This window comes from Aptenodytes patagonicus, chromosome 2 (assembly GCF_965638725.1).
Source record: "Aptenodytes patagonicus chromosome 2, bAptPat1.pri.cur, whole genome shotgun sequence".
Classification (NCBI taxonomy): Eukaryota; Metazoa; Chordata; class Aves; order Sphenisciformes; family Spheniscidae; genus Aptenodytes; species Aptenodytes patagonicus.
Genome location: NC_134950.1, coordinates 117,292,866 through 117,318,109, shown reverse-complemented (window position 1 = coordinate 117,318,109; position 25,244 = coordinate 117,292,866). Strand labels below are relative to the sequence as shown.

The 25,244-nt window shown below is 41.9% G+C and overlaps 1 protein-coding gene across 1 annotated transcript in view; it reads right to left on the bottom strand.

The window, feature by feature from the left end:
* The window catches only part of NPSR1 (neuropeptide S receptor 1), a 61,236-nt gene extending 37,070 nt beyond the window's left edge, over window positions 1–24,166 (bottom strand). Inside the window, exons 1-2 of the mRNA XM_076332106.1 lie at window positions 24,020–24,166; window positions 10,507–10,639 (exon numbers count right to left, since the gene is read on the bottom strand). Of these exons, the coding sequence (XP_076188221.1) occupies window positions 10,507–10,639; window positions 24,020–24,166 (280 nt within the window). The remainder of the gene's footprint in view (window positions 1–10,506; window positions 10,640–24,019) is intronic.
* Between the last annotated feature and the right edge of the window lie 1,078 nt (window positions 24,167–25,244).

Genomic DNA, 25,244 nt, shown 5'->3' with positions numbered 1-25,244 from the left:
ATGCATCCCTATCCACATTGCATCCTTCAGTAATTTCAGGTTGTTCTTTTCACTAATACAGTGGGGCATGGCAGTTATCTGCACTGCAAAGGTTCTCCTTTAAGGTTAATCATGCAGCTGTAGTGTTACTGCACAGGTTTGGAATAACATTTGTCATTTAAGCTACACTTTTTTTCTAGACCCCACTTGAATAAATTGTCTTTTGGGTAGAGCCCAGAAAAGTTTGGACAAATTCCAGATGGCCGTTTAGAAACAGAGCTGAGCACAAAAGAAATAATCATGTGTTTCCCATCAGGTAACACGTTGATATGCTTTGCTGCGCCTAAAAATAAATAAATAAAAAAGTACTGAGAAATACCTTCTCTGTAAAACTTTGTATTTGCAGGTGGGTTTTGAGTCAGAGCCTTCTGAGGTCTGATTGAAATGGTGGACGATTAGGTTCTTAGTTGTCAAAGACGAATAGTAATCCTGACATATTTGGTGATGTACGAACACCAGAGGGGTTTACATAGTCAACTTTAGGGATCTAAATTAGGAATTGAATCCTTCTGTACAAGTCAGTGGAACTTAAAGGCGGCTCAGAGTGTTTTCCTCTGTTGGCTATAAATGGAGCACAGGGAGAGTGACTTCGTATCTTACATACCTACAGTGAGGCACCTAAAATAGATGGCATGAATAATCCCTAAAATGAATACCACTGTGCAAGAATGCAGTCACGAAACCTAATCCAATTATCTCTATGACAGTTATGTCCCATTCTGCTTCCCAGGACTGATGTCGAGCCATATGCTTTCTTTAGACCTACTTCTGTACACATGGCAAGAAGCTAACAGAGCATTTTCCTTCCACCCTCCCTGCTAATAATGATGCTGTATAAAGCAAAAGGTGTAATGCCCCAAATAACAGTAACTTCCTCAGGTGAAGAAGGTCACAGATTAAAATCCCTTCAGATCAAAGACCTGCAAATGTAGGTTGTCACCAAAGTACTCAACCGCCTACCTATAAGAGAAAGGTGTCTGAAGATATTTGCCTAATTCACATTCCACTAGGCTAACTGGAAAAGTTACTAAGATTAGAATGTTGTTCTTTTTGCTATTTCTTTCAAATACCGCATGGTCGCTCTAGCGTACAGGCTCAGACCACATTGCATTTTTGTCTTACAGCCCTCAAAAGTGCTGTAGTTGGCCAGGCAAACCTTTAAAATCTCCACACAGCCCTACTGGTACCAGCAGAGCTGTGATGGTGCAGTAATTTGGCTGCACAGGGTTAGAGAAATTACATTGAAGGTGGAAGAGGGGAAAAAGCTACTAGCAAAAAGCGGCTGAAAGGAAATGCTTTCATTTTAGTCACACAGATGTCTAGTCAGGAAAAGCATTTATATGCAAAGATGAAATAATGACAGCTCCTTTTAAAATAATAGAAATGGCAAACGTGGATCTCCTATGTGGAAATCTGTAGGTGGGGAAGTGGAATCAAGTTTAGGCTGTGTGTGTGTGTGTGTCTGTTGAAATGAGAAGATGGTGCCTTTGTATAAAGATAGGGCATCTAAGGTCCATTCATCATTTTTTAATCCTTTCAGAAATAACTTATTACCCAGGAAAAGCAAACAGAGCGACTGATTCCATCTTAGCTTAAAAATGTGTGGTCTGGGGTGAATTTGGGGAGATAGGATTGTCACAAGATGTTCCACTAAAATTATTATTTCCATTGTGGGAGTGTCCAGGGGCCCAAGCCTTAGGGATGGCATTCAAGGGCACTCCTGGGTGACTTAGGAACAGAAGTCTGGTGCCTGCTTGTGATTTTAAACATACATATACACTGCAAAGGAATAATCATTGCATACTGTATTGAATATTTATAGGCGTACTGTAGCTAGTTTTTCTTTGCTTTAGAAGCAGGGAGATTTGTGGACTAAAGCCTATTAAGTCCCTAAAGGTTATGTAAGGAAAGACTCAAATTCTTTGTACAGGAATCCACACCTCTACTGAAAATATATCATGGGTCCACAAAATAAAAGTTAAAAAAGATTTCTCTGGCTTGAAAGTATTATAGGGACTGAGATGCAGATGAAATGAGGGCATCTTGCCTTTATTGCTAAAGTCTCAGGGTCCCACATGGTCCTGTGCAATGTGAAAAAAACCACATCACCATATCCTACACTGAAATTGGTACTGGAGCTATTGGCAAGCTGGGAGAGTGTGTCTGCTGTTTTGCAGTTGCAGAGAGGATACGGTTTATATCACTAGACACTTTGAAAATCCCACTCTGAGCACCTATGGATGATGAATGCACAAACTGTCCCCTTCCAGAACAATTTAGTACAGTATTTAGATGCTGTACATTGAGTAAATAGGAAAGAAGAGGGTTTTTTCATGAGTTCTCCTTGCCTGCAGGGACCTTAGCTCTGTACTTGGAGCTATGCTGCAGTGTTTTTTGCTACCTGTAAGGGATCTGAAGACCGCTGCTCAGAGACAACAGGCTCAAAAATGCTGGTGTAAGGATGTCTGCCTGGTGGGTTGTGATTGCATTAATTACAAACCATGAATCATGGACATCTTGTTCCTGCATTTGTAAGATTAAAGTACGCTATATAAATAACAGTCATTACAGGGTTTTTAAGTGGATGACCATTCTTGCTTCCAGTAGCAAATTTGGAGAGCTCATTATCTTTATATTTCCACTAATGGGAGGGACATTACATTCTAGCGTTACAGATACAGCACTTCAGCTTTTTTTGCTTTTGTGCCAGTGTTACTGTTTCGTACTGCAGTGAGCTACAATGGATAGAGTCACAGCAAACACGAATATGGTGTCCAGCCCTGGACTTTACAGTGAGCCCTTAAGAAGGTATTTAAAAATACATGAGCATTAGGCAAGCTATAGAGTACACAAGCTTGGGTCCAGGCTGGTTAAAAACACTTTGAATTCGGTTTGGAATTGGAAACTAAAGCAGAAGAAGTAGTTGTCAGCAAACCCACAGCTCATTTCTACACTCTCAGAGTGTCCCACCTCTACAAGAGCTCCCTGGTGGGGCACTAACCAGCCTGCTTTTTGGGGTCCCATGTTCTAGACTAAAACTCTCTGGCTACTGCATCGAGATCAGCTCCATCGCTGTTTCTTTGTCTTTCCTAGCATACGTCCTTGACTCCAATTCTCTTGCCCACGTACATAGAACGCAAAGGCAATCCAACTGCCTTAGACCACAGGATTACTGCCAGTCCTCCAAGGCCACCTTTTTTCTTGGAGCCCCAGTCTTGTGGGAGCATAACTTTACCTTTTCAAGGAGAGTTCATTTTGCACCAAAAGCAGTTTCTTTTACATTAAACCTCACAAGGAAGTTGCGCAACTAGACCGAATGTTTGTGTGCTAGTCCCAATTTCACTGTTCTTCCTACACTACTAGACTGGATTGGCGCAATGTATTTTCAGGATGCCAAGTTCTCTATGTCAGACCTCTAGTTTCATGATTTCACCATTAAAACATGAAATCTACTTTGTTTTCCATGACCTTTCCTTTCCATGACCAAACACTGTGAAATAGAGGTCCTGATACCCGCAAAGAGACTATGTCTCCTCCTTTGCATAAAGCTTCTTTCTGTCACTCAGTTTTGATGCTAATGCTCACTTTTGGTTTCCTTGCCTAACTTCTGAGGATATTCCACCTTTTACCCCACCTACTTCATGTTCGGTTTTGGAGAAAATGCATTTTAAGAGGGATGCATGTATGGGATATTTTCCTCAGGAAAGACTGAGTTGTGTTGACTAACCATATATGCAGACAAGGATGATTATATATAGACATACAGAAATATTCCTGGCTGTTCATATAAGAAATCTAAGAGTATAGTAAAACATGATTCATAATACCAGACTGGAATTGTATAGCGTCAGTGTCCAATTTACTTATTACGATCTAGGGTACTATGACTCATCTTCAAATCTGAGTTAAAGTTCAAAGGAGAATTTGAGTTTCTGCTAGGTGGTATTAAATTGCCAGAAATGGCAATGGATATCAAATCTGGTTTGCCATGTGCTACCACGGGGTATTGCAGGCAGTGACCACATTTATCTTACCCTGCATTCTGTCTCAATTTTTGGGGGGTACACTAATACATACCTAACTTAAAGTAAGTCCCATGTTGTTTTCCAGTTACTGAATTAGTCTTCTTGGAAGAATCAGGATGGAAAATGATTGCTTCTTCTCCAGACAACTAATGCAGCCATGCAATGAATTTTCTTATTCACTCCCAGTCCAGAGATCATGGGATGCACTGAATAAGTAATGTTAATATTGCTGTGTTTACTCCTGAGGACCATTTTTGCTCTTGGTAAATTGATTCTCATTTATTCTGTGAATGCAAAATGAACAGTTGTACTAAATGCTATGGTTTCTCTAGCCTGCAGAGGAAAGATGGATATAATCTATTTCTTTCCCTGTTTTTCAAGCCGTGTGTACACTCAGGTGATTTGCAGACTTGTTGGACTTCCAGCTAGATGTTCAGGAATCAGGCTGCTTCCAAAACTGGGGTATTTAGATGCCATTGGGTACTCCGGCAAATTCAGTGTCTGTGCCTGAGGGAATGTTAACAAATGACACTCTTCCTTCCCAATTTTGACATATCCTTTTCTGTAGTGATGGGAACATGTAGTGTAAAACATAGACGATCCATTAGCAGAGACTCTTTCCTTACCATATATTAATTACACTTTCAAGAGGTTTTAGGACATGATGAACATAAGAAATGCAGATATCCTTCTTTCAATTTTATCAATGAACTCTGCAGTATAATCGTAACTTCCTCCAAGTCTTCTTTTCTGCAGGTAGGATACTGATGCCTCTCACCTTTCCTCAGCCTTCATTTTTTTCCCACAAATTAGCAGAAAATAGAGGTGTGGAAAGGGGAGAAAGCCACGGATTTCTGGGAATTGTTGAAATAAACTCTATTTCAGTTCAGCATTCTGCATTAGGTTTCTGTGCCTTGAGTGGGCAATCATGTAAATCAGATGGCAGGTTCCAGCCAAGACCCAGCTGGCAAGGTATAAGTTTTCCAGTATAACTGGAAACTCCATGGGCTCTTTGGCTGCCAACAGTCCACCTCCATTAAGGTGACTTGCTGAGTTAGCTGCTAATTGGCTTTATGCAATTAACTTCCAATGCTCATAATCACTGTGATGTCTAAGGTACTTGTAAAACTGATGAATCTGTATATATGATTTCTCTGAAGTGCAGAAATATTACAAGTACCATTTTCCAGATGAAAAGCTGGAACAGAGACAATTATCTGTTAATATTGTTCTACATGTTAATTTTGGTAATGGTATTATTATATTAAGCTTTTGTACAGATCAGGGAGTAACAAGTCATCTTCATTCCTTCAAGTGACATAGACAAGGAAGAAAAATATTGAAGGACGGGCACAGTCCATTAAAGCAGTCAGTGCCATAGTGGTTTTGGTGTAGAAAAAAAAAAAAAAGAAGAAGAAAGGAAGGACAACTTCCAATGTGTTTTGTTCATGTTTAGTTGTTGTAGTAGTAGAGTTAGATGCACCTATTTAGTGCATTTAACTAGCAGATTAGTTAGCAGACTCTGCCTTCAGTCATCTTAACCAAAGCCATCCCAGAGGTCGGTGGCTGAGCCCAGTTGGTTTTAGTCCCACAATCATGCTCTCTCTGGACAGAAGCAGCACAGAAAATAAACACTCCTTGCTTTAGTGGGATCCATTTCCACCTATTTGCTCACATAACCGTCTCCTAGCAAGTTCTTAGTGCATTGGCTTTTTACTAAACACTGAACAAAATGAGTGCAGTTGCTTAAGGACCAAGGCCTCCTGTGGTCCAGCTTTCTGGGAGCAACCGAAGAACATGGCAGCGATATAAAGAGACACTTTTAAAAATACCTCGTTGTCTTTTTAATGTCATTCTCAACTCATCCCTTAGGATCTGATATTTATATCATAATACAGACTGTAGTTGAATACCTTTACAGGTTGTCTTTTGTTTTTCTGTTTATATGTAAGCTACCATAGAAGTTAGCTGACGTTCTTTTTATTTTATCTCTTCATTACAGCCACAGCAATACCTAAGTGAGCATGTATTTCCAACCAAGTCTGTCAGCCTATGGCTTAAAATTGGGCATGCGGTAAAGTGCCTACATGTATTTCTACCCCTAACAATGGACAAAATCTAACACTGTTCTTAAGGTACTGATTTCTGCTAAATGTTGGAATAGAAACTCACAGAGCTAATGGTCATGACATTTCCAGCTCCAACTTTCCAGATGTTAATGTTAGAGAAGAAAACCTCAATAAACTATGCACTTTCGGTCATTAAAAGGAACTGAAATACATTCCTCTGTCAGTAGTAGTTGAAGTTGGATGAAGAATAATAAGAAGTAAAATACTTTTCAGCAGAGCTTTTTAATGTATTGCTTGATTGGTTTTAGAATTGGTCAAATAATAAGTTTTTATTGAATGGACTGTTTAGCCAATAAATGACATTCCTTGTCCAATGCTACTCAAATAGTTGTGTTTTATATATGCTCATGTCTGCTGCTTTTACATTTTGAGAGTAGAGTTAAGAAGGCCTTCATTTGGTAGAGTTGGATAAAGTGATCTAAATGGATATAAATGTGTGGACAAACCATTTTTTTCTGAAAACAACCATATTTCACTTGAAAATTTCCAGTGTGATACAGCTCCTGTGAACTCGCCCGTCTATCAGACCCCACTCTTTGATCGTGAACCACTCAGTGAATTCAGTCAGAGGCAAAGATCTTAAAGACACTAAGACTCTGAAGTTATGTGAAATGGCATCAGGTAGGGGAAGATGTGAGTGGTTTCCTGCCAGGCGAGATAGATAGCTGCACCATGAGCATAACTTGTGCTAAACTCAGAAGAAACCTATTTGGGAAAAAGTGTTTAGAAATACCCTTCTCACAGGGTAATCTTCAGAGCTTACACTTTCTGAAAAACTAAATTGCCTTGGAGATAGATATCTGTAGGAAACCTACCTTTAGTTTCAGTCTTCACAATGAGCTTGTTTCTAAGAAAACACAATTTTACAAAAAAGGAATATGCCAGAAAGCAAACTGAACACAAGGCAAACACGGCAACATTCCTCTTTGTTAAATTAGCTAATGCTGAGTGATTAGTACTATTGTTCAACTCAGCTGTTAACTCTTAGCTGATTTCCTAGTGCTTAATTCCCAGATAGTTTCAAAGAGATTTATGCATGAGCTGAGAGTTAAACGTAGACTTAAATGTGGTATTGGCACAGGCATTGTATAGGCATATATTTAATATGAAATATTCTGAATCCAGGATTCAGCAACATCTTTAAGCACACTGAAGTTGAAGGGATTACTCACATTCCTACAGAACCCTGCAGCCTCGAGCACCATGTTGAATTACGGTGTAGTAAGGGATCAGTATGAGTCTTATCTCTGAATTTGCCAAGTGGGTTGAACACTGAATTCTGGCGGTGTTGAAAGAAGCCTCAATCAGTTAGTTCTCGTCTGCATCTGGCTTGGCAACCAGTCAAGGGGAACAACAGCGCTCATTTCCTATTCATGTATTATGCACAATTTGCTTTGAATACCTTGTTTATTCTAACACAAAGGCTATATTTTCATTTCATTTTGGTACTACATTAGTGGGAAGACATGAGAATTGAGGACACTACTCAACTATCGAGCCACAGATCAATAGACAAAAAGTTTTTAAATGGCTTTGAAATGCCTACATTGATAAAGCTATATCCATTATTCTTCTCTCTGCTATTGGGGTAGAAATAATAAATATTTTAAGAATCCCAGAATAGATGGAAGTAGTAATATTGACTAAGCAGAAACTGTTTGCCAGGAGATTAGGCTTTAGTTGGTAGGATTTAAATATGCCTAGCATGTCAAAGCAATGTGACAAGCCAGTGTTTTCATAATGTTCTGTGTCTACCTCATAACTTGTTGTGAAAGGATGATGACTGTTGCCAGCTTGCTTTGTTCTTATTAATATTTTTGAAGATAAGAAAGTGAAATGGCTCCATTTCAGGAATTAAGTAATTTCTTTGTGCCAAAATACTGACAGGAACTCTTGGTGCGGGAAGATAAATTAGAGTTCTGACTCCTGCATCACAAAAAAGAAGTCAACATTGCTTGAAAGGAGCTTTGCTGTTCAAGCTGGTGTTACTTCTTTTAACATTGCAAATGTGAATGTCAAGTGAGTTTTCTATGTGAATTTCTGTAATCTGAAATGAAACAGACTGTTGAACTCAGGCACTTTGAAGCTCTGATTTTAAAAGTCAGGGATAATTTTAGGGAAGGGGAAGTCAGAAGAATCAGCAAGTGGAACACATGGACCTCAGTCAATATTGTAACGTCAGCTGTATAGCACTATTTGCAGCCCACGTCTAATGGGATATTTGCCTTGTTGTCTTTGTCACTGGTTATTCCAGCTCCCTCAAAACTGCACTTGCAATGCCTTCCCCTCCCTTCATGTAGATGGTATTTGAACCCCTAGTGAATAGCTCTCTATCCACCTCCCTTCTAATCCAAAAAGTCAGCCTTTCCTATGGGTCCAAAATGGCAAAACTCCCACCCAGGCCCTTACCCAGCACAGCAACAGCAGTAGCCTCCTCGTAGTACACCTCATGTGGACCAGTCTTCTCCTGAGCTATCCTGGTCCAGACACTTCTGTCTGCTTCTTGCTTTATTCCTTTGACCTGGACACCCGTGTCCTTATGCTGGTTCTTTCTCTGCTGAAGTAAATACATTTGTTTTCTTACTAGGACAAGACCCTTTGCTGTTTAGTTGAGCTCTTCCTATTAGGACCCATCTTCTATTACCATGCTGGTGTATGTATTACTTGTGCCTTTGCTTTGGCAGCAAGGCCAGCCCTTGTGCCCTCTGTGCCAGATGGATACACAGAGTCATTTTCCACCCTCCTCTCTTCCAAAGCCCTTCTCATGATGGTTGCCCCTGGTACTCTGCTTGCTGATGACAGTAGGTAGAAAATGGATGGTGTCCATCTGGGGCTTCAGTTGCTCTTCTGCTCTTTGCCTGTACTACTGCTTGGTTGACTACTTTTTACCATCTTCCGTATATTCATCTGGGATTGAGAGCTCTTTGAGCAGAGATTGGCTATTTTGAAACTCCTGTGAACACTGTAACGCTTGATCTGTGATTGATGCTTCCAAACTGTGCTGTGAGGCTGTATCAACATGCCTTACCTGATGGAAAATACTGCTCGCACACGAAGGAAGTGACATGAAAGTCACGACCAAGGTAAGAAGTGAAACTGTTTATTATAGATGACTCACAGGCAAACAGGAAAACTAGCCGTCAGCACTTCAGAAGAGGAGTCACTGCAAACCTTCATTCACCTCTTCACCTTGCAATAATACTTACATCACCTGTAGTTATGGGCCAGTCCCTTTGCATCACTTTGCACACCTTGGTCTGTTTCAACTGAGAGTAGTTCTTCAAACGGGACAAGCTCCTGGGCAGACATTGTTGAGACCATGAGCAGGAATTCATTTACTTGCAAAGAATGCATGTTGAAAATTGGGGAGTGTAGTCCTTTGATTTTCCAGTTTAAACAGAGATACAACAGACATCAAAGGAGGATGCAATATTGCTGGGAAATCACATATTAAATAGCTCTTTAGTGGAAAAGTGCTGTAATTCCTACCATATCTTACCAAAAAAGCAACAGAAAGCATATAAATATATCCTATATACACAAACAATACGACACAGCTGTCTTGTAAGCAGGGATTAGTAGCAGGACACTGTTATAGAAACAGCACATATTTTCCCTTGGGAAACTTAAAACCCCACAAATTTAGTCCATTCAGGGCCACAGAGAAACAATATGCTGCTTATGTTCATTTCCTTTCCTAGTTGCTGAGATTGAAATTTTACAAACCAGGTTTCTGTACATTTTCCATTTTGTTTAAAAACTACAAAGTTCTCAGATCAGCATCCTTTTTTCCATTAAAAAAAAAATCGCTAAATGCATTCCTCTCCACATTTACATTTTTATATTTCCCTCGCTTTGTTGAACCAGATAACATGAAGTTATTTTCACTCTTCAATGCAAGAGAGTAATTGATGAAGCAATACCATTGTTAAGTACTTTAGAAAGGGTTTTAGTAGAAAAACACAAGAGATTAATCTTAAACTAGTTCAATTTAAACAGTTCCATGACAACAGCTGGGGACATAACTTCTGGGAAATGTGGATGCAAATTCAGACTGGAAGATAAGATTCAGTGAAATCAATGAGTTGCAGCTGCTGCATCTGACACAGACACTACTACATCTAGCAACATCTTTTTAGGTCAGAGGCAGACTGAGCCCTAAGATAAGCAGCTGTCGATCTGTCTTATGGCAAGCTGCAGCTGGACATCAGGTGGCAACTGAATTCTTCACCACTCAACTTGCATTTTCTTATTTGTCATTTTAATAGTGATTCCTGTGTCGTTCAGATGGCCTTTCCCCTCCCATACACTACCTGTGATTGCCAGCTGTGTAACGAAGAAGGTCATTCGAGATTTCCGCTTCCTCCTCCAGGTAGAGAAGAGCACAATGGCATTTCCAGCAATTGTGACAATAAAGAGAATCCAAAGAGTCACCAGCTGCTCTGTCTGCATTGGAGAGAAGGAAAAAAAGCGTATTGGTAGGTGGGTGGGTAGTGACTTGGGTTAAGCCAGTCAGTATCCTAGGACAAATGAGATGAGAGTGGAAAAAAGGAGTGAAATGTGAGTTTTGCCAATTGATTTCTAATTATTTAGTCTAAAAGATATTCTTGTTCTTTCAGAAAATACTTAACATGCATCACTGCTGGTGATGTTCATTCCAGTTTGATTTGCAGTGGCTGTATATTACTTCTATCTTCACAAAACAGTGTCTGTGTTCAGCACTTAACACTAAAATGAGAGGCAACCCTCAGTTTTCTCGGTTTGCTCCAGCAAGCTGTGAAATAACCAGCTGCCTCACTTTGTAAGCAATACTGATAGATGGGCTCCTTCAGAGAAATGGGGGAAATAAATACTTCTCTCCTTCCCAGCTCCAGTGAGTCTGGGTTTTCCACAAGCCCTATGAAATTCAGACATTCACTCCATGATCTATATGGGCACCAAGATTGAAGAGAAAGCATGACCCACTGTAAGGAAAAGTAAAATTGTGTAGCGAGCAATACGTGATGACAAAACGTCCCCTAGTGGTAGTGTGTACAAAGAAAAGAAAGTAAGAAAAAAAGTTATTTGCGTTCTCAAGGCATCAGGATCCTCTGTCTGCAAGAACAAGGGCGTACGTATCTACTTTTGCTTGTTTTGTGAGTGCACGCCCAATCTTTGCCCTCCTTTTGGCCTACCAAAACCCATTTGGTCCTCTCTAGATGCAGGATAGTTATTTTTCAGTGGCCACTCTGTAGGTTTTCCCTCGCCATGTGAGAGTGTGAAGTTTATGTTTTCCCCATAGCAGCCCAGCTCTGAGCCTGAGAAGCACCAAGTCTGGTAAGCGTGGGGTCAGCTTGGAGAAAATACTCAGCATTTCTGCAAAATTCTCACTTATAAAAACCTGTCCTGTGTGAAGCTGTATGTAGTGGCATGGAGGAAGACGGTTCTGCTGCTCTTCTGCAAAGACAAATAGAAGAGAGGGCATTTTTCACAGTAACAGTTAGGTTTGAAGGGCGTAGAGCAGGGGAGCTCAGGAGAAAAAAAATCCTAAGGTATCCAGCAGCAATAGTTTACACATTATTATTAGAGTCAAAGAGAGAAAAAATATATATATGGCTCAGCAGAACTGCTAGTTATAAAGGTAAACCCAATTTCCATAAGGGACCCCTCTCCCAGAGCCTGCTGCTCCTGAGCAGACCCCTGCCTTTGATGTTTCAGGAGGAGACAGTCCGTATGAATGAAATACAGAAGAGCCTTCAGCCCCCTGCTCTGCCTTCTTGTGGCTTTCCAATGTTTCAGATGCATTGCTCGCCTGGATTCACATCCTAGCAACTGGGATGAGTTTTGGTTTATGTCAATGCAGTCGTTCGGGATCTCCCAGTTCCTGACACCAAACCCATAGTGTGGGAGCTAGTGGAAAATGGAGGAGACAGGTAAGGGCTGCAGTGGAAGAGGGATCCCAGCTGCTGGCCCTACAGAAGTGACCCCAAGGCACTGTCCTGAGCAGGTGGGGGGAAGGAGGTTGTCAGTGAGACCCGTGCCTACCTGACTGGGCTGATGATGGAACAGAAGGAGGGGAGAGCACTCATTAAAAGCATTTGGCAGCCACTAACCCATGACTTTGTCAATGGGTGAGCAGAAACCAGGGCTCCTGCTGCCCGCAAAAAGAAAACGTTTCAGCTGTGAGCATGGGGAGGGAAGGTGAAATGGCAGGAAAAGAGCAGAGGCAAGGAGCTTCTTGCTCTGCCATGAGCTTTAGTGCCTCCCTCCCGGCCAGCAGCCATGGTCCCTCCTCTACTGGGGAGCCACTTGTGGGAACCAGCCTCAACTTTGCTCCAGGTAGGTAACCGCGCTACCCATGGGTTATGTGGGCATGCAGGAAAGGCAAGACCCAGTGTATGAGCAATTTCAGGCTGCGCTCTGTGCCTGAACCCAGAGATTAGCTTAAGCATACAATGAAGGCTGTGTTTAGACAGTTTCACTTTTCCCAGCATGATAACTTTTGCCAGCAAAATCTACCATTTGGGTCATCTCACCTAACTTTGAGAGAAGTTAGGTGAGAAGCTCTGAAGAGAGACAACTACTCTAAATTGTCATAGTATAGTCTAGATAATAGCAGTATCTCAGAGGTGAGTCACCATTCATCTCACCTACCTTGGGATGGCCTGTCTCCACTGATTATACAGTGACCTAGATAAGACAACTTGTGTGGGCTGGATGATTAGCTTTTAGACAAAAACCACTCCACTTTTTTTGGGTGTCTGCAAATCTCTTGAATTTCTTGGAAACAAATTCCCTTCAAAATGTGTGGCAGAGACATGGTGGAACTATTTTTATGGGGATGCTTTGCTTTGTACAGGAATTGGAAGGAACTGTCTTTTTGGAAGGTAATTAAAATTGAAAAAGGTAAGATTTCACATAATTTTTGTCCTTGAAATCAGTGGGTTCTCCTCAGGGTTTGGTTTGTCTTTTCCATTTCAGAAAAGGTCTTTCACACATGAAGAAAGCTGAAGGGCAAGACTTGTTCCCATTTTCTCTGATATAAAATCAGGAGAGCATCTTCTTGAAAGAAATTCTGGGTACAAACAGAACAAGGATCTGACACTCACACCTTCTGATGATTCTCATAGAAGAAATAGCTATGGAGCAACAGAGACTGTGTTAGAGGGGTGTTTCGCCACCATAGGGGTGCAGCACATATGGTCAGTTTAAACGCCCTCCTGCCAAGTTAAAAAGCAGTGCTTAACAGTTAAGCAATTTTAAGCTAAGCCTCTACGGACATACAGAATTAAACCAGACTACAAAGATAACCTAAAAGGTGCAAAAGCTGAATTTAGGAGAGGTCAGTTTGAAAGGGCAGGAGAGGTCAGTTTGAAAGGGCATAGACAAAGGAATAAAGCCATAGTTTCTACTAATCTATTTGTGGTAGCTGCCATTCAGAGAGAAGAGAAAAATCTCATTCTTGAGGATTAAGGAGCTATAATAATAGGCACCTTAAATCACTGCAGCCTCTCTCAGTCTGTGTTAGCTTGCAGAATGAAAACTTTGGTGGTTATTAATGGGATGCCCACCGTGATAAAGGCCTTCACAGAGGCTAGGATTAGAATTCAAAATGATCTTGATGAATTGGAAACATGCACTGGAAAAAAACCAAGATGCTCTTCAACAAAGGAGAAATGCAGAACTCTACAGTGCAGTTGGTATAATCACATCGGGTTGGGCGAGCCTTCAAACATCCCCCCCCTGCATACAGCACATAAAGTGCCCCACAAGTGGAACATGATTTAATAACGTCACTCTACCATGACAGCGACAACCACCATCATGGGATCGACACTAGTCTCATGTGCCTCGGCTCTAATCCTTCCACAGTACCCAGCAGCTGTACTATGCCCACTCCCGGGCGCTGTGCTTCAAGAGAGACACAGAGCAATGAGTTGACAGCAGTCTAGAGGATAGAGCCAGGCGAAAAGACTGAATGAAGTTGCTTAATCTAGCAAAAAGCGGACTGCAGGAAAATATGAACGTAGCCTTGAATACACAAAAAGACTGACGTAAAAAAGGAAAGGAATAATCTCTTCTTCAGATCCACGGATGACTGGCCAAAAATCAGTGAACCAAAACTACAGCACAGAATTCAGGTTGATAATTTTTAAAAATTGACTTAAAAATATATCATATCTATATAGATTGATTGAGCCAGTGAAACTTCCATCTGTGAAGGTCTTAAAAATAGCTATTAGATTAGAGAGATAGCTGATTGATCCTTGAACTTGACTCCAGCTGCACTTTCTATAATTTTAGAACCTTAAGGTTGCTTAGACATAGAGGTGTTTCATTTCGTGTCTTGTTTGTTCATCAAGCAAAAATCCTCTTTTGAAACAACCCTCAGCAAGGCAATTTACAAAAACAATGTTTAATAACATGTTGCACAGACACCAGAGGCATTCTGGATGAAAAGAAAAATAATAACATCTCCCAAACCCCTGTGTAGAAGCTTTTGGCAAGGGCTGCTTTTGCAGTGGGCATTGCTAACTACATTACATGAGAATGCTGTGAGAGAGACTAGTGTCATACACCAGTTCTTTTAGATTAGAAAAACTAAAGACTAAGGTCCCAGAACAAATCAAAGTCAAGAGGATTTCCTTGGCTTGACTACAACCATTGCATGTGCTGCTATTCCACAAGACTGCTGTGTTCAGAGCATGGAGGTGCTTGACATCTGCAGCACATATTCATGTTTTGCTAACTTGCTTTAAGATTAAAACCAGCTTTAGTCAATGAAGCAAGCCTCTTCACGGGTGAAATGTAAGCCAGAAAACCTGTCTGAAGATTGTGTGCATTTTCCTTTGCTTGTAGAAGAGGCTTGTTATTTTGTCTCTCTGACAAAATTTCTGAATCCATAGGCTGCAATAAGTCTAGCAAGAGCTGTATTCTGCTTTATATTTGAGACAAAGATCATCCCTGCAAGCAGCTTTAATCAAGACCATAGTTAAAACCTTTCAGAGCCATTGGGAGACATTTTGGTGCCAGGATGCCATCCTTCTTTCCAGTTCTCCCCAGCCAACTTCCTTGCTCACTCATTTCTCAGGATTTGTATTCTCTCTGTTGGGGGCCACCAGCTGTGGCTGTGGAACAGGGATATACCTGATAGCCCATCCCAGTGGAGGTGCTGTTGCTCATGTCTTGAGGTGGAGAAGCCTTTGCCTGATATCAGAGCAGTTGCCCAGTGGAAGGAGACGTTCAACTATCAATGGACAAAGCATGTTTGTACTTGAACAGGGACCCAACATGAAACAGTTTTGTTCTAGCTGCTGAGGCTGGTTGGGAAACAGCCTGGAAAAATAGGTTGCCAGGTAAGAAATCAGCAAATAAATAGAAAAAGAGAGGGAGAGGTACTCCGTTCCTGATGTGACTGGCTGGCCTCTTAATGTGAGGAGAGGAGGCCTATAGTGAATTAATGTCCTTGCTGACCTGGTGCCTTCCTGCTCCATGTCCTTGGTCACCTGGGTGAAGAAGAGGCACTGATCCCTCATATCACAGGTCAGTAGTGGTTTAAGTCTCTGAACAGCTTCTTCTTGCCGGATGATTAAATTCTGGGAATATGCAAACAGTCTTACTGCTTGCCTTTGGTATATTTTAAAAATTAGGTTTCTAGTGTAGCTTATTGCAGCAATTGAGATTGTAAGAGAGATGTAATCACAGAGCAAGCCAAACAATTTTGTAAGGATGTTCTTCTTAACATTTAAGAAGAACACATAAATCTCCTTGCTAAATTGGGGAACTGTCATGCTCACGGTCAGGTTCACCACTAGTAGATTGCATTGCACTTTCTTAAAGGAGGAAAAAAAAAAAGAGAAAAATCTTTTCTCACCCTCTGAAATAATCACTTTAATTGCAGGCCATGTAATAAAATGGAGGAGTCTAGATTTGCATTTTTTTGATCCTGTTGTAGAAGATCTGGAGACTTGAACTTTCAATATTGAAGATGTTGAGGACAGATTTGCTATTTTAACAGCCCCCATTTAGGATTGAACAAACAAACAAACAAAAAAAAAAACCCAACCAAAAAAACCCAGGAAGATTAGTTTTCCTGACGCAGACAGGTGCCATGCAGCTTGACTGATTCCAGTCAGGGATTTATAGTCAGTTTACCTCTAAGGCAAATTGCACTTTGGACAGCAACACTGAAAGAAATCAAAGAAAGACACTCATCGGCAAAATTTAATTAAGGAGTCTTAAAGGCATTGGCACCACCTCTGACATAACTCATAAAGTTTTTTAAAATAAAAAAAAACAAAGCAAAAATAAATAAAAAACCCTCTGTCTCATACTGCCAGATTCCTCCGCAGCAGAAACCCTAGAGGAGCCTAGTGGGGTCTAACTGCTGCCTACAATTATCTAACAGGAGGGTGCAGAGAAGATGGAGCCAGGTTCTTCTCAGAAGTGCACAATGAAAAGATAAGAGGCCACAAGTAAGAGTTGTAACAAGGGACGTTTTTATTAGATATTAGGAAAAAAATGTTCATCATGAGGGTGGTCAGACACTGGGATGGGAGCCCAGAGAGGCTGCAGGATCTCCATCCCTGGAGATATTCAAAATTTGAGTGGACCCTACCCAGCGCAATTTGGCATAGTTTGAATTTGCTTTCGAGTGGTTGGCACAGGTGACCTTCAGAAGTCCTTCCCTGCCTGAATTATTATGCACACACAAGTATGCATAAGACCTATTTTCTTAAGGAATGTACTTAAAACTAAAAGGTACTTATACAGACGTAATCAGAGGAGTGCTTTGCACAAGTATATTTTTTATTGTATCGTAGAAACATGAACAACTCAGATCTTTGTGGGAATCTTTATGTAAATTAAAATTCACCCTGCAAGTAAAGAGTATGGGTGTAAAAGCTACTGGCATGGAAATGACACAAACATATTAGTCTTAGGAAAAAGGACTTTAAAAGTATAAGAAAGCATTTGTCTTATGCTTACGTGGAGGCCTGAGATGAAGAATTTCTGCCATGGTGTGACCAGCTTAAACAATGAGCTGTCAGAAGTAAAGTGTGATGCCACTGAAGGGATCATGACTATTGTTATTTTTACCAGCTACAAAATAAAGGTTCTTTAATACATAAAAAACCCCAAACTTGGTTAAAGTGCCAACTGGAAACATCCATATTTCTTCTTGTGTTGAAAGTTGCAACACAAGTTGGGCTGTGAAAAAAAACCTGACAGAAATTTGCTTGAAGATAAGCGGTAGGTGCATTACACATACTTTAGTTGTAGATAGCAGTTCTGACTGTCAAGAGGGAACAAAGTAAGGGTCACCAAATATCTTAGAAAAAGAGGGACAGTGGACGGGATACTTAGGCTAGAAGTAAGCTTCATACAGTAAATGTTAGTCACCTGTATGTGAAAGCTCAGATGATTAATTCAAGCCACCTCCTAATGCTCGAGAAAAGCTGCAAAAATGGCTGGTTCACTCTTGATTCATTTGCTGATAGGCCTTGTCTCAGTAAGAAAGAAACACGCTAACAACTGGGAAGATCACTGAAATCTTATGCCCTAGTTGTCACAAGCAGCAGAAATTGTACTGGCCACCCCTGTAATACAAGTGTGTTTTGAAAGAACGTTCTCCATCTTCTGCAAGGCAAAACGGAGAAGATGTTTCTATACAGCGTTCACACAAGATGTTCCTGAAAATTTTGGGAAAGCAATTTGATTGACACCAAAAAGCTCTGGGAAAACTCATGTGAAGATAAGAAAGACTGAGAAAAGAGAAAGTTCAAAGCAAAGTTTTATATTTTGTCTTTGAAAGTGCTTCCACTATGACTGAATTTGAGAGGAACACATTTGGGCAGGCAACAAGCCCTCTGGGAGTTGATTTTTTTTTTTTTTTTGGTAGCGTGGCCTGGAATGGAGCCTGATTCAAAGTGCATAACTACTAGTTCAGCCCCAGGTTTGCCTCTGGGACTGCTGCTTTCCCATTTCAATGGCACCAGTCATGCCTGGTAGTTTTCATATCTCCTGCACAGAGGCTGCCTTACGGAGATGCTTTCTCACAGGCTGGCTGTGTTATCCTCCCAGCACACAGTTACAGGTCATTCTGGCGATCCTGGGATGCGTTGCCACACGAGGCCTTCGTAACACATCAGAGGTGCTGGGAAGAGTCACTTCTCCCCATGTCCTTATGGTTGGAAGAAGGGCACAGTGGGGAGGGACCCAAGCTTATGTTTTCTATTCTGCCAAACTTGAGAAGCAGTTTTGCATGAGTTTGTGTCTATATGGTACTGCACTCGTAGTCTGTGAATGCAACGTGTTATACAGAGGAAAAATCTGTAATATTTTCTCCTTTTAGACTTAAGGAAACAGACAAGCTGAGGAAGCCTATTCACTAAATCAGGACACTTTCTCATGGAAAGGGCTAATTATGTTATTAAGATTACTTTCACTTCTTTTTGAAATCTCGCAAAACTGTATCTACCTTTTTTGTGAATCCCCAGTTTTTTTAGAAATGTATTTCTTAGCTCTGACTTCACCATCACAGGTGAGGCAGGGTCCTTTCAGAGTGCAACATTTAATGCATGTGAATCTTTCCAAGCTCAAATAACAGCTAAACAAACCACCCCCCACCCTGCCCCAAAATCCTCCATAGGTGTGACTGGGATAGAGGGGAAGATTTTCGGTCAATAACAAATGGTAACAATTCATTTTTACTAGCAGATAGTTGACATTTGCCATTCTGCTGTGTTTTGGTACAAGATGGATAATAAATGGGGACAGTACTGTTCAGTTATTGCAGGATTTTTTTACCCACTGCACCCTAGGAAACTTCCACAGAATTAGACAAACAGATATCCCTGATTTTAATGTCATCAGGAAAGATACATTTCTCATGGTGTACCTATCTATTTTTTTCCTAGAACATTTTCAACAGGAAGAGATAATATTAGGTCACTCAATGGTCCATCCATAATAGCATGATTTTGATAGCCTTATTAAAAACTGTGAAATGCTGTTTTATCTTAATCACAAAAAGGGGTAAAATGATTAAGTATGCCTAATCTGTACAATTAAAACATCTCAAAAAAACCTGGAGAAATTAATACTTTCTAGGCATATTTATATTGGAGAGGCAGATAGACGCAAACCCTATGCTGTGTGGACCATGGAGTCAGAAGTATGAGGGTTGCTAGTATAAAACCGCCCAAATCAGTTGGCTCAGAGCTATCCCCAGTCGGGCTGTCATACAGCCAGATCACTTCTGTGTGGCATTTAAGCTACTAGATGAAGCCAGCCTGGCCAACAGCACTGCCGATTTGTTTCACAAGGAGTTTAGCTATTACATTCTCAGCGCAGCATCTCAGGAATAGCAATAGTCGTTATGGCATATTGCAGAGGCTGCGTTCAGGAGTTCCTGACACCTTATTTGTGTAGACTTAATTCTCCTCTTCTCCCCCCACCGAAAGATTGCAAAGTTACTTATGAATTATTTGATATGCCTATTTTTCTAAAATGTATGATTGCATTTGCAGAGATTACTCCAGAAATTTGACAGCACCCGTTATTATTTTTCTATTATGTATTCAATGATGGGATGCTCTGTGAGGTTTGCTTGAAAATCAGAATGAGCAATAGCATAGGTGAATGCTTTCCAGGAGATAGAGAGACTCCTGCATTTGGATGAAATGACAGGGACAACAGATTCTGACTTAAACAGGCTCGGAGGACACCTGGAGCCAAATCATTGTTACCTGATGGTCCTACAAAACAAGTCTATGCAAACCTTCTCTCCGTGCATTGGTCTCCTCAGCTCTTTGCTGAAGATGGTAAGCCCTGACCTTTGTAAAGAGCATTAGGCTCCACGGATAAGCCGCACATGCTCTTAGATTTGTGCTTACTCTGGCACGGCTATGCAGACCTGTTTAATATCTGAGTTACGTGGGCTAAAACATGCAGGTACAGGGAATGCTACAGTGTGGGTGAGGACAGTCATAGGCAGAGTCAAACAGCCCTTCCTGAAACAAACTGAGAATTTAGATTATATGTGTAAAATCATTTGTGGTGGATTCAATATGCACATTGTTCCTCCTGAGAGCTCTAGCACTTCAGCGTCACTGCTGCGGTGATGCTGCATGGCACAGGGACCAGGGCTCATGGGGCCAGAGGGAGGGGGACATCAACATGTGGACCAGTGGCTGGGGTTCCCACCTGGCAGGGGAGGGACTGGGGCTCCCAAACAACCTGTGATGTAAACGACAAAACCTTTGTGTCCTGCTGCACAGGTGAGGGCTCAACTCTACACATCAGAAAACAAAATAAGAAAATGTACTAGATGATGGAATTCAGTCCACTCTCCTGGGAGGCAGGAGGTGACGGTGGGAACACAGTCCCACCGAGAAAGGAACAGCAGCTGGAACTTTTCTCCTTTTGAGCACTCTAACCTTTACTCTATTGCATAAAAGTAGGGCGTCCTGTTTCTCAGTAGACCTCTTAAAAAAGAGGTGAGCCCTACTCAGTCCTCGCTGAGGACGAGTACATGCTCCTACCATTGGGGAAGCTTCAGAGCTGTTGGGGGCCTGGCACAGGGAGGTGCTTCCTCCAGCCCTGACGAAGCCTCCCAACCCTGCGGACAAGCGGGGCAAACCTATTCTGAGATTTCAACTTCTCTCCAGGCAGGTTTCTGGTTTGCACCTTGTCAGCTTTGTAGACTTAAGAAGGTCCTAAAGAGAAGGAAGGCCACAGGTGTTCAGATGATCTCTGTTCTTTTTGGATTACTGTATTTGGCAGAGGGCGGTTGACACTCGCTTAGAGCCCTTTTACACGCAGATTAAATGCATATGGGGGAGATTGTAAAGGGATGTAATGAACTCTCCTTTGGCCCGGGAGGTTGGCGCTGTAATTAATACCAATTTGCACATCTGTTCTGAATTTGGTGCTGACACAGCCAACAGGACTTCTTGTGGTTTAAGACAGTAACCTACCTGGATGTGTCATGTAAAGGCACCCGGGAAGAAATACGGTCTGGGTTTTCAGAGACCATTTGTCATAACACAGCAGCAAGACCTGAACGTAGGTGGGGATGAGCCAGTGCCTTTGCCGTGGGAAGCACCAGCTCATCTTGCATGCTGCATGGTGCGTGGGTGCACCCAATCCTGCCCCAAAGGCTGCAACTCCACACGCTGAGAGCCAGCCTAGTTAGCACACACGGCCAAGGCCCCAAAGCAGACTTCGTGGGCAAAGCCTTGGTGAGCAAATGGCCGAGGAGCTACTGTAATGACTAACAGAAGGGAAATGTGCATTCCTCCAAGGGGATGAAATGCTCCATTTCCCAGCCAAAAAAAAAAAAAAAAGAAGAAATCTAACTGAACTGGCAAAATGCTTTCTAATCTGAAGCAGTGCAGGATTTAGTTGTTAAGCTCTGAAGAGGAATAGACAGAAACTCAAATGCTTCTGAAAGTGGAAGCAGGGAAGCACTCACAGCTCAGCCTGTAACAGGACTTTTTGGCACTGAAATGCTCTATGGCGCATTATTTTACTTTTGTCACATTGCCACCACAGTATAACACAGACACTACCTTAGGTAGGCACAGGCTGTCCTTCTGAAGCATGGGAGGAAAAAAAGAAACCAGCGCATGCTCCCATAGTTCGAGCAGCGTGTGAGATATGCTACATAGCTGTCATTGGATAAAATCGTTAAAAAGTCATTAACACAGGAACTGCTCCAGGTACTGGGTGAGTGTCACTCCCTCGTCTCCATTTATCGGCTTAGATCGTGTTTTCCTATGACTGCTTTGGTAAGATAGGTTACACCTGCATTTCCCAAGCAGAAATAGCTTGTGTGCCCTGTCTGCATCCTGGCACGCAGGCTCTGGAGTCAACCTGTGGGGTGGCCGTTCATCCAGCTTGCCTTTACTGTCAGCCATGGGCTACAACGTGTTTGAAAATCCCAATAAAAGGCCAAAGCCCCATTTGTAGCTACATTTTGAGCACTGAGCTCTGGTTTTTAATCCATTCACCCAATTCCAAGCTGAACCTTTTATTGCTTTAGCTGCTTAACCAGCCCCCTGCTTGGCTTGCTGGAAGGGGCAAGGACATGGATGCAATGTGGGCAGCACTGGCGGAGGACAGCCAACCAAGGCAGCAGGTGTCAGCAGCACCTTCCACATGTGAGCTTTTACAGGGACCTGAAATTGCTGGCAGGGAGCCCCGTCTTCCCTGCACCGTAGTCATCAGAGCAGGTGCTTTATCCCTCCTTTCCTGCAGCAGCACCAGCTGTCACTTGTCTCCAGAGTCAAAATATTTCCATGCCTATCAACAGCTAGTAATTGATGTGAAATCAGTGAACCTCCTTGCAAAGTTCATGCTATATATGCCAGAGCTAGACATCCAACAGCGGAGTGCAAGTCTAATGAGAAGCTCTCAGCTAATGGAATCAAGTTTCCTTTAGCAATGGACGAGCATGCATGCATGACTATCCATGGTTTCCCAATTATTGTAATTTACTCAATCTCCTCTATTAAGGAGCATTTTTCTGCCTGGGGACTTTCTAATCATGGAATTAATTGTCACTTTTGCCACTATATAATACTGCTCCCATGACATTGTTCAGATTTACAGCCCTAACTGTGGAAAGAACAAAGGAGATAAAGAGAAAGTTGTTAAAAATATTTTGCTTGTCGTTTCTGATTTTTTTCAAGAGCATTTTAGGAGTCTAATATGGAGAGAAAAAAAAGAGGGGAAAAAAAAGAATTTTCATCCTTGAAATCCTAGATAAGAAAGTACTGTCTTAATCAAGAACAAAAATGTATCAGCAGCATGTTAAAAGAGACCCTCATTAATTAATTGTAGAACTACAGATCGACTTTTTCCTTTCCAGGGGTGGAAACCTGTTGTAATTCCACTGATTCCGCTGGCGTTGTGTCAGAGCACTAACAGGCTCACAGAAATCAAAATTGCCTCTGAACATATTCTCTTTTACCTAACATATTGTCAAATGATGCAAGTGGCTACATCTTTCCAGTTGAAAGTGATCTCTTTGGTCCTGAGCTGCAGAAGGAATGGCAGGGTACTCCTTGTCAGGCTTTTTAAGAACTTGAACTTAACTTCTACAATGTGCCACAACAGTAAAGTGACACACAGCATGCAGCACGAAATTAAGCGATGACAACAGGCACAGAAATCTGAAGGAAAGATGAATTTCAGTACTGCTTTCATCTTTTTCCTTCATTCACGTATTGCAAGGGTGATGTTGGTTTGGGGAGATGAATGAATACACTTTCCATGTCATTCAACAGCATTCACTACTGAATGATTCATCTGGTGCATTCTTAACAGCAGCCTTCAACAGACACTGCATCCCCCGCTCAAGTTAAAAGCAAACAAACAAACCAACCAATTAGAACCTGTCCCTCGTGATTAAAAAAAACAAAACAAAACAACAAAACCCCCTCTCATTTCTGTACAACGTTCATTGCAGCTGGAAAATTGAAAAGAAATCCCTTATGTCAAGATGATGGCTATAAGAAATTACATAAAAGATGTACTAATACAAGCTTTTGATTAAAGATGCATGTATAATTACAATACCTCTATAGAAAAACAGTACCGTCCCCTCTTGGAAGGGGATACAATTGGCTAAGACCTGAAAGTCTGAACTCCAATTCCTACAACTATTTTGTTTTTCAGTAAATGCCTCACACATGCTATCTGCCGTCTTTGCAGGGGGAAAAAACCACAAATATCTGGGCAAAAAAGTTCAATAATCCTAGTTGCCTCCCCACAGAGGTGCTGAAAATGCACCAAAGCTGCAAGCATGTGAGAAAACTAATGCATGCCTTAAAAGAATACCTTAAAAGAATAGTAAAAGGATCCCCACTCCTCTTCTGCCACCACTTCAGTGAAAGTCACTGTTTCAGTGCAGGTGACAAGGGTAGGATCCAGCCAGCCGGTGTCTCCCTGGGAGCTGCTGCTGGCTTCTGTGGAGCCGCCCTCCATCACTGGATTTTGTTCCAGTTACCTAGGTGCTTGTTTTTGCAAGAGTTAACGCAGCCAAGCTTCTCCCGTAAAAGCGCAGCAACAAAACCAGCTTCTCACTGCTCCACCGCTGGCTACCAGAGGCGTCGGGCTTCAGTGCAGCTGAGTGATTAAAAAACAAAAAAAAAGGAAAAAAAAAAGCCAAGCTGGCGTCGTCCCTTTGCGCTTTCCTTCGGTACAACTCTGACGACAGCCGTCCACGTGCTCTTTCCAGCAGCAGGAGCAGCAGCCAGTAAGAAAGTCAGCACACATGGACCCAGCCACATGCCTGGATTGTCTTGCACCCCAAGTTGCCAGCTCTGGAGTCAGACACACCTGTAAAAGCATGGACCTCCTCCCTGCATTAAGCTCAGGAGCCTGGCTATTCCACTCAGCAGCTTTGCTTACTTACCCTAGCTCAGCCCACTTTGATTTCGATTACCTGCAGAATTACTGTATACCCACATACAAGCACCAACACGCTCTCCTGTATTAGCAAAACCCTATTAAGTTTTTAGGCTTAAGCTAACACAATTTCCCTGTCAGTGCCTATCTGACTTCTGAAGATGTCTTTACCAAGAAAAAAAAAAAAACAAAAATAGGCCTTCGCACTTACCCTTGCAAAGAGCTCAAACCTGTTGCACACCCAGTACAGGCAGTTCTTTCTTGGCCGTATGGAGAGCCTGTCTGGAAAGGTACAGCTCCTAGGGATTGCTGGTGTCGCTGAGACAGAGGCTCAAGGATTCTTCAGAACAAGGTAATCAATTACCTTGCTACTCACCGACTTCCTGGGCACCAAGCTCACTTATCCTCCATTAATTCGGATGTTTTTCCCCATCTCTAGCAGCGTTACCCTGGGCTTACACCAAGACAGCAGATGAGAGTGTGCACACCTTCCCTGACCGTAGCGCAAAATCACATGTAAATCCAGAACTTGTTCACCTTCATGGAGATGCTCTGCCTTGATACCAATGCAATCCTAAGCAGAACATGATGTATTTTCACAGCCATGCCCCCCCAACTCAATTTCCCGTTACCTGCTCACAGCAGAATCTAGCCC